This window comes from Oreochromis aureus, linkage group 19 (genome assembly GCF_013358895.1).
Source record: "Oreochromis aureus strain Israel breed Guangdong linkage group 19, ZZ_aureus, whole genome shotgun sequence".
NCBI classification, from domain to species: domain Eukaryota; kingdom Metazoa; phylum Chordata; class Actinopteri; order Cichliformes; family Cichlidae; genus Oreochromis; species Oreochromis aureus.
In genome coordinates, this window is record NC_052960.1 from 20,502,922 (window position 1) to 20,512,750 (window position 9,829).

General features: G+C 35.8%; 2 protein-coding genes across 4 annotated transcripts in view; both read right to left on the reverse strand.

Moving 5' to 3' along the window:
* The window catches only part of LOC120434737 (C-type lectin domain family 4 member M-like), a 43,234-nt gene that overhangs the window by 14,217 nt on the left and 19,188 nt on the right, over positions 1-9,829 (reverse strand). Inside the window, exons 1-6 of one of the 3 annotated variants that reach the window (XM_039603056.1) lie at positions 4,547-4,706; positions 4,123-4,230; positions 3,314-3,574; positions 3,060-3,220; positions 2,727-2,980; positions 1,547-2,177 (exon numbers count right to left, since the gene is read on the reverse strand). The exons of 1 other annotated variant lie outside the window; for it this stretch is intronic. In XM_039603056.1, coding sequence (XP_039458990.1) covers positions 2,027-2,177; positions 2,727-2,980; positions 3,060-3,220; positions 3,314-3,574; positions 4,123-4,230; positions 4,547-4,643 — 1,032 coding nt within the window. In that variant the 5' untranslated portion in view covers positions 4,644-4,706 and the 3' untranslated portion in view covers positions 1,547-2,026. Of the gene's footprint in view, positions 1-1,546; positions 2,178-2,726; positions 2,981-3,059; positions 3,221-3,313; positions 3,575-4,122; positions 4,231-4,546; positions 4,707-9,829 lie in introns of those variants that run through there. One more of the 3 variants, XM_039603057.1, reaches the window with a different exon arrangement.
* Positions 6,951-9,526, reverse strand: LOC120434738 (C-type lectin domain family 4 member M-like). Its single transcript, XM_039603059.1, has 6 exons — positions 9,373-9,526; positions 8,896-8,985; positions 8,359-8,625; positions 8,114-8,280; positions 7,292-7,428; positions 6,951-7,215 (listed from the first exon to the last, which is right to left on the reverse strand). The coding sequence occupies exons 1-6, from the start codon at positions 9,494-9,496 to the stop codon at positions 7,059-7,061; spliced, it is 942 nt and encodes a 313-aa protein (XP_039458993.1). The 5' UTR covers positions 9,497-9,526; the 3' UTR covers positions 6,951-7,058.

Consider the following 9,829-nt stretch of genomic DNA (forward strand, 5'->3'; position numbering starts at 1 on the left):
TGGATGGCATATTTTTTTTTAAAAATGTAAAATAAAACATGTAGAATATTTTTCATTTTCTTGGTGATCGCACATTGTGAAATTCTAAAGAAAAAGGAAACTGAACTTGTTTTTTGTCACATGGACTGTCATACTCACAGTTAATCCCAAGAACTCCACTCCTACTATTACAGTGTTTTTTGTTTAAAACGTGTGCCTCAACACTTTTCATTTATTTGCTGACTGCTATTTGATCATTATTATAAATCTGACTTTAAAACTAGCATCAAAATGGCTTATAAGAAACACAATGGTTTCTAAAACATGATTTTATAACCTTGAAATATATTGGAGTTGTTTGATAAGGCTAGAAAAAATACATTTGTGGTTTGAGCAGTAAATGGTCTGATTCTTATATAGCACATTTCTACTCTTGCACATCACTCAAAATGCTTTACACACTTGCTACATTCACCCATTCACACAAGCACTTTCTTCTATGTTTTAAGTGCTTTCTATCTAGCATTCATACTCCAGTTGATGCATCGCAGCTACAGCCAGTCAACAGACTTGAGTGTGTAGGTTGTGCCCAATAAAAACACCCAATTTCTAAATGCCAAACAACATATTCTGCTATTGACCCTTGCTTTAAGCTTTTGGTACCCCATGTGCTGACAATCAGATGCTTGATTGGTGCCTGATTAGAAGTACCTCTGAGCATAGACCCTACTACAGCAGTCAGTTGGTAACTTCTCCTAGCATGTCCTGCATGACTGATCTGGATAGGGCCTCTGACTTATGGCAATTTTAGGTTGGTGTCCCACAAAACCAAGCTGTAGTATTATTTGGAGTGACCCCTGTACCATCTCTAAATTAAACACCGACTTTCATATAACAAGGCACGTGACAGACAGCTTGTGAAGTTTCTGTCCACATATTAGTTTTTTCATAGCCTAACAAATAATCCTCTATCCTGTGACCCGTTTTTTTCAGCCGTCACCATATTCAGGCTTTTTTTTAATCTTAACAAAGGCGACATCATAAATGCCACAAAAGTGCACCTCAAAGTCCAAAGAGCAGAATTTCACAATGATTTGTGCACATTATTTGATTAAAAATCCAAAGGCTTATATTGATTGGTGCTTGTGGGTGTGGTCTAGTCAATATCACAATTCATTTACAATTTTATGTCTCATGACGTCATGATGAAAGCTTAGCACCACAACAAGAAAGAATATTCAAATGAGCGACTACTGGTGCTGAAAATTTGCCAAAAAGCATCCCTGTGATGAGAGTTAATGACTGAAATGGAGACTTCGTTCAAGGAACTGAAGAAGTTTAAATAAAGATTACTTTGAACTTTCTTTTTTTTTTTTTTTTTTTTTTTTAACCTGTCCCGTTTGGTTCTTTTGCCATCAGAATTATTGTCTAAAGGCGAAGAAAGATGCCCAACGGATTTACTTTACCAAATGGACCATCCCAGCCTTGCCGTAATGGTCCATTTGATTCACCTTTTATTGTTTATTTTATTTTCACTTGCTGAATACGGGACAGACTTTGAACTTTCAAAGATTCACATATATTTTAGTGAAGAGAGCATTTCATACATTAGTCTTTCAAAATATTTTCTACAGTAAAAATACTGATTGAAGTATAATCAATGACTTTGCATCTGTATTTACCATCTTTTCCTTTGTACACAGGCTGCTAACAGAAACAGGATATTAAAGCTGTAGATTTAATTGTTACCAGCTGTAAGTGTTTATTAACATGTTCATCAACAGACAATATGGTTTAACATTGTGTTTAACACTGTAAGTCTGTGTATAATATAAATGAAAAATTTACTGTAGCATTGCTGTAGATAAATACAGCGTACTCACAAGGACAAAACAGCGGTTTACTTTATATAAATGTGCTGAATAATCCTTTTTCATCTTAGCTGTAAGATTTGCTAATATGCTAAAAAGTTTATTAAATGCTTACAGAGATTTGTGTGATAGCAACATGTGCTTATGTAAGATTGTGATGCATTATTTCATTCATTTTAGCTCAGTGATTTTGGTGCTTTTTCACAAATCCATTTCATTTTGGTCTCACATGGAAGATCGTTCCAGCTCTTGTAGAAGTTTGCTTTGGGATACAACGCTGCACAGTCCTCATTGTTGTGATCATTCGGCTCTCCATCGTTCCAGTACCTGAAGCAAACGACAAGTTACACTGCATTTCCTTTCACTCGATACACATGAATTGTTATTCACATTTTATCTTATTCATATCATTTATCCTTCAGGAGTTCTTGTTAAGTGACCAATATTTCTACAAACACAACTGCTGATTTACACACGTTTCACAGTGTGCATTCGTTTAATCAGGATTCCTGCTGACATTTTTCTGTTATGTAAATAACATGATTCTCTTAAAATTAATTGTGTTTTAACTTTTGTACAGTGCTTTGTGGCTTTTGTGTATGTGTATATAGAGATGTGTATGTCTATGTATGCATATATGTGCACATATGTCATTGCTGTACTGATAGATGATATTGAGCTGATAATTATTTAATCCAACCCCTTTTAATGCAATTTGATAAGTTTATAACTCATCCTAGTCCTTTCTAGCAGGTAAAATAAGCTGTGTAGTTTTGTTGGAGACATCTCAATGTACAGTACACTTTTGTTGCTTATGTTTATATTTCCTGACGTTTGAAATGAAAGCAGTCATTTTAAATGACACTAAACTCTTACCCTTCAGCAAGTAATGTTCCATCCCACCATTTCCAAGTCCCTTCCTCGTGGACGTCTCTCAGTCCGATCCAGAACCGCGACGTAGTACGAGACATATCTTGATAATCGTTTCTTCTTCTTATCCAATCCACAAACTCAGGGTCTCTGTGAGGCATCCAAGGTCTCTCACGGTGAGGAAAGGGAGGCTCCCAGATCAGGTCACGAGTTTGTCTCGAGACAGGTTGATGATTTATTAAATAATTGACTGTTGAGTTCTACCAAAAAAAGAAACAAAACCAAAAATTAATTTTCAGAAATCTACATGAACACCGCTGCACAGAAATACTAACAAACCTCTTCATCTTGGCTGTCTATGATTATAAGATCTCCTCCCTGCAGCTGACAGAAATCTCTGGATTCCTTCCATGTTTTGACTTCATTTGATTTCAAGGGGAAGTAGTAACATACAGAGTTCATTAAAATCCATCCTGCAGGACAGTGTTTGCAGCCATCGCCTGTTTCCAAAAGAAAATAATACCTTTATAGAAAATTATGAAACAAATCATTGTGCTTTCCATTATATACAAAAATAATAAAACAGGCCTTACTAAGCATTGGTAAGTATGATCTCATGGTTTCAATTTCCTTTGTGATTTTTTCAATCTGACTTTTATAGTCATTGCTTCTTTTTGTCTGGTGTTCAAGCTCCCAGTTGGTTTGTGTCTGACGGCTCATCTCACTGTCCACCTGCTTGCTGGCATCCTTCATGGTTTCCACTGCAGTCTTGTAAGTATCCTGGAGGTTAAAGAGCTCTTTTCTGATGCGTTCGGTATCATCGAGCGTGAGGTGAGAATCTGTGAGGTTGTTATCTGCAAGTGTTGAAGACTGTTACTTTTCTTATTCTTTAGTAATAATATTATAAATCAGTTGGTTTGACAACATTGCAAATGATCTATTTTATTTAGAAATGTTATTGTAAACTTCCAAGATTTGTGTGAATCATTTTAGCAGCAGTACAATGAATCAATAAGCAGGTTGACAGCAAATTACTCAGAAACCATTTTGATAGTGAGTTGTTTTTAAGTCCAAAGTAGCCGCCCTTATCACAAAGGAGCTCCTCGTGTTTGATTTGGCAGCATTCCTACACAGGTTGCCCTTCATGGGCCATCACACTTCCCCAGTGTGTCTCTGGCTGGTACTGATCCAGGAAATGTCTGCTTGCTATCCACTTGTATTAACCGCTGCACTAAGGAGCCACTCTGAGAAGTTAAAGTAAAAATTTGCTGCTTTCTTTACAGTTTACAGTTTTGGACTATTGGCAAAGTTTGATAACCATTTGCTAAATGGTAAAAGAGAAATGCAAGAAATGATTTAATAATGAAAACATTTCTGTGCACTATAACTCATAATGACTTACAGTGGATCCCCAGGCCAATATTCAGTATCAGAAGAACAGCAGCAAGAAGCGCCAGGCACACTGCAGCCAGTCTGTGGCGTCTTCCAGGACTCATAGTGAACATGGACACTAAACAGGCAGAACATTATGAATTTTTAATTTAAAGGCAGGTAACACACATATATGAAACTTGGATGAAGAATAAAATGTGATCATTTTAGAACTTAGGTTAATATTACTTGTGTTTTTTATAATATTACTGTTCACTAGTAGTTCAATTTAACAATGAGAAACGTCCTTTTAGAGTCCTGTGTAGCCCTTACACATAATTGTCTCAGATCATCAAGTCCTGTCATTATTTCTTAACTCTGTAAAAACACTTCAATCAAAAGAATCAGAAGCCTGTCTATGGGAGTGTAATGAATAAAAATTTGAATTAATATACCTTGTATCCTGTTAGATCGATTGTGAGGAGGATACTCTTCCTCGTGCAAATCATCTTCGTGGACAAGTGTCTGAAAACCACCATTTCTCTCCGCCATTCTCACTGTTCAGTCTAAATCAGTCATATGTCAGTGCATTTAAGCAACAATCTGTCACAGATTGTGACCACTACTGCTGAGGTCATCAACAATCAGTTCTAGTGAAATCTGCTGTCTGTAAAAACAAAAAGGGAAGTGATAGATGTTATTAATGTGTGAGTGCCACAGTTACTTTCCAGATACACAGGATGTGATCTTTTTGAGAGAATCCAAAGACTTTGAAAGAAAAGGGGTGAGAGCAGGTTAAATGCTCAGTGCATCATGGAAAGCTCCCAGCAGCTAATTCTTTAGCAACGTAACTAAGGGAGGATCCAGGGTCACCTAATCCAGCCTGAGCTATATGCTTCGTCAAAACAGAAAGTCTTAAGCTTAATCTTCAAAGCAGAGAGGGTGTCTGCCTCCTGAATCAAAGATGGGAGCTGGTTCCACAGAAGAGTGGCCTGAAAGCTGAAGGCTCTGCCTCCCATTCTACACATTTAAATATCCTAGTAACCACAAGTAAACCAGCAGTCTGACAGCGAAGTGCTCCAATTAGGAGATATGGTACTTTAAGGTCTTTAAAATACTATGGAGCCTGATTATACATTAATAATAATCAATCAACTTGATTTATTAATGCTAAATCTCAGAGAAAACCTTCAGCTCACTCTTAGTTAGTAGCTTTGCGTAATCTGTGAAGTGTTACGCCATGAACAAACCGAACATCTGGTGTGGGGATAAGCTAACAGCAATTTTATTGATGTCGCAAATTCCCGTTAAAGACTTGTGACACTGACCAATAATTTGCAGTACTGCTTACTATTTTTTTTTTCATAAGTAATAATTTTAAACTGGTCGCTGATGTGTTGGGTTACAAATGACTTAGGAGCCATTTGAAGCTCAAACTTTTAATTTAAGCTGTCAAGTTAGCTCACTTATAAACAACAACTTATTTAACATTTTTCTGCTGAAAATCTAATGTGAATGCTGAAAGCTGAAAGATTTTTGATATCTGAGATGATATGTTTTGTGAGAAAATATGACCCAAAATATCAACTGTAATTTCTGGTTAAGCTTTTACCGTATATCATGATGTGGGACAGTTGGTCAAACAAAACACATTAGAGCAGTAACAGTACCAAAAACTGAATATGATACTGATTTTTTTTTTTAAGAAAAAGAAAGAAAGCAAAAATTTGAGTTGACAGGCATCAAACCAAGAAGGTTTTGGTCTGAAATGATGTTGTCAGCACTGAGCTGAATGCATCACTTGAAAAAAAAAACAATCAAAATCATTTAGGTAGATTTTTCATAATGTCTGCAAGTATTTAATAGTTATTTTAAAACACACTGTGGGGCTGTGTTTGAGGCAGATTTAGTCAGATTACTCAGTAAAGGGACCAGATATTTTTTGGGCACACAGGTGTACCTATTAAAATGGCATGTCAGATATGAGAGTGAGGAGAGGGAGAGTGTTTTACTCTTTGAACTTTTTCAGTGTTATAGGTTATTGAAGTACATTTAGGTGGTTACTTTACTTTCTAGCATTTTTGAACTCTCACAACTTCACAAATATAGATGTTAGTCACATAGATTTTAAAGGCTTGAAAACACATTTAATCTCTATCAAAAAGTGCAACCAAATCAAATTTTAATCAACTCGAAATGTCACAATGTGAAGCCAAATCCACATTGTTCCAAATATATTATATTTTCAGTATCAAACCTTCACCAGTTTAAAGTCTCTGGCATAGATTAACAGAACGAGCACCAGTAGCCCTGGCTGTCATGTCTGTTTCACACTAATTAACAGGAGAAAACTTCAATAAGTACATTTTGGTTAAATTAAAATTCACTAAATAAAAGAATAATATTGGTTTTCACATGATCTGAAACAAATTCCAATGTTTTAAAAAATAGAAGTTCCGTGTTTGAGCATAAAAAAATATATATATATATAATCTTCTGCGAACAATAGAAATCAATGCACAAAAGTGTTAAAATACAGTTAAAAAATACAGGTCAAAATTCATTTTAATAATCCAAACACAAGTTTTGAATGTATTTATTAACATTCAAAACTGCACTGTAATATACTCTGCAAGACTAGAGGACATAGCAACCACTGCTATAGTGCTATAGAGTTTATCTTAACCTCCTAAGACCTGAACTCTTTCATGGCATGCATTTTTAATTTCTCTTTGCTATTTGGGCTGATTGGGACCTGATGAATGTAAAAACAAAGAATTACAGGGATTTATTTTTTTTACCTGATTTTTGTTTCTGAGAAAAATGAGATCTACATATGAGGACATTTGATTTAAATTTCGATAGAACAATGACAGTATAATGTCCTCGTAAGTGGATATCAGGCCCTTGTAAAGTATTTTGGTCTAGACAACCCAAAATGTGATGTCCACATATGGACGCCAAGTCCTAGGAGGTTAATGGCATTTCACATATCCAGTGTAAATTATGCCAGTTGCATCTTCCGTCATAACGAGTCTTCCAGGGATTGAAGATGGAGGAAACTGCAACCCCACAATCCTCTCCGTTGGTTCCCTGGTCATTGGGTTCGCCATCCATCCAGTACCTGAGAAAATCCACATTCATTAAAAAATATGTTTAATGAATTATCAAACAAGAAAAAAAATTGTTTCAGCTCTCACCGTTGTTCGACTTCTGTGACATTATTAATCCAAACCCATCTGTCCTCAGTCTCTATGTCAGTGATACCGATCCAGAATCCGTTCTGCCACCACTGATCACTGGTTTTCATATTTTGGATTTTGCTACTGACAAATTTCTGTGTAACCAAAAAGAAAAAAATCAGTATGTTTAAACATTTATTAGCTTCAATTATACAGTATCTAAGCTCAGGCATGGATCTGTCAGTCTTTCCTTTTAAGATGCTGGATTTTATAAGTAATGAATTATAATGAATTTGTTGGTACCCTGCCTTCTTCTGTAGAGCAGCAAAACCCATTTTGTTCTACATCTATGTTCTCCTCCTGATGTATCGTAGGGTGAATAATAATAATAATGATAATACATTTTATTTGAAAGCGCCTTTCAAAACACTCAAGGTCACTGAATCTACCTCTGTTTGTGCCTAAATTACTAAACCTTCCCAGTCAGGATTACTTTGTGTTTATTGCTAATACAGCATATTACTGCTAACATGATACATGATACATTAGCTTGTTTGATTGCTGTTAGTAACAGAATGAACTATTGGTTTTCCTATCATGCTTGCTGGCTGTTTGTAGTGTGATGATCTTGTAACAACCAACAAGGATGCAAATAAATAATAAAAACGTCATATACTTAAAATTAGGTGTGAATGTTTGGAATAATAAAGTTCTTAAGTCTTCATTTTAGCAAAGTTCAAATCCATGTTAATGACTTTCTGTCAACTCTAGTAAAGCTGTTAACTTGTCTTGTTTAGTCACTTTTTGTCACTTTTCCTCGCTTGCTTATTTTCAACCCACCTGTTCTTCCTGGTCATCGATCACAACCAGGTCAGAGCCACGACTACCACAGTCCTCTCTGCTCTGATGCCAGTTCTTTTTGACAGTAGAGGACTCGGTGTAGGAGAAGAAATAACAGGACGAGTTGAAAAGAGCCCAACCAGGGAGGCATCCGCCACAAGATCCCTCTGAGAGAAACAAAGAGTTATCGTCTTTTCCAGTTAACACATTTCAGGAAAGCATAAGTAAGGATAAAAGTTTCTCACCTAAAGTTGATATATTGGACTTCAGGTTTGCCTTCTCCATTTGCAGTGCTTGCATCTGTTTCTGATAACCATCATTGACGGTCTTCAGCTGCTCAATTTTCACCTTTACTTCTTTGTGGTTGTTGATCGCGCTCTCTAACGCCTTCTTGGCCTCCTCTTCAGCTTCGATCACATCGCTGTGGTTGCTTTGGAGATAGTCGAGCTCACTGAAGAGCTGTGTTACAGCTGGGTTGGAAATGTGCAAGGAGCCCTCTTTGACTTTGGCACCTAAACAGGAAACATTGCATATTATATCATATTATATTATATTATGTAAAGCATGTAATAATCAACTAAATGTTGTATTATATAGCAAAACTGTTTACAAATGATCATCATGTTGAAGTGGATGCGGTCAAACTACATTTCTAAGTATTTTGCAATCATCAAAAAAAATTCATCAGTTCTCCTTATGGGATTACTCAGGGTCATCATACACTGAAATTCTACAGAAAAGGGAAAATGAAATTGTAAGGTCATACAAACTGTAATACTCACAGTTAATACCAAGAACAACAGCAACTATCAACAGAACTGCATTCAAGAGTCCCAGACACAGAATAACCCACCAGTTAAATCCATCTCCACCTATAATACAGGGTCACACATATAGATTTTAAAAAGAAAAAAAGTGTTTGAATTCAGACAATATTGTGGGGGGTTGTAAAGGTTTTAAATGATTAAAAAAAAAATTGAATTCATTTTAATCAGGTTGTTGTTGACAGCAGCCAAAAACTCAAGTGGTTCAGCAAATAAATGCAAAACCAGAAATTTGGACAAAGTAACTTAGAAGGTATTGTAGCTCATTTTGAGTTTTACACTTTTAAATAAGTTAAATGTCATATTTGATGATAATTATGGTGAACCTGAACTCTACATTCCTTATTACTTATTTGTAAGAATTCTTCAATCATTAAAATCTAAACAATGAACAGAAAGTATAAGAGAAGGCAAAATATAATTTTAAGACCATACCGTTTCTAAATATTTTATAGTTGTTGAAGAAAACTGATCCCGTCTTCTGCTGTGTCTCCATTGCACTGCTGCAGGTTTTGTGCACTGAGTTGCTTTCTTCTGCCTTATATACACGTGTGGGCATGTCTCATAGTCTCATTTCCTCGGTGTCCTATGAAGCCTTTATTAGGTTTTTTTTTTCATAGCTTAGGTAATATATGAAAGAAGATCCAAATATGATACAAGATCAATCAAACCAGTTCTGTTGTATTTGTACGAGGACATAGTTTGCACTGTAACACAAAATAAAGTTAGTTACCATCTTTCAATAGAATCACATGAGCCACAAACGCACCCTCTTTCAGACCACTCCCATCGTCATACTCCACCTTCACTGTACCCGTTAATGCCATAACCCCAGTGTTCATTTGTCTAGTCTTCATAAATCGTGTTCATTACGTTTTCAAGAGGTTTGGAA

Coding starts and splice junctions, on each gene's coding strand:
- LOC120434738 (XM_039603059.1), bottom strand. CDS start 9,496: ATGCCCACACGTGTATATAAGGCAGAAGAAAGCAACTCAGTGCACAAA. Junction 8,986..9,372: donor CTATAAAATATTTAGAAACG/GTATGGTCTTAA, acceptor CCTGTATTATAG/GTGGAGATGGATTTAACTGG. Junction 7,216..7,291: donor GTCACAGAAGTCGAACAACG/GTGAGAGCTGAA, acceptor GGATTTTCTCAG/GTACTGGATGGATGGCGAAC.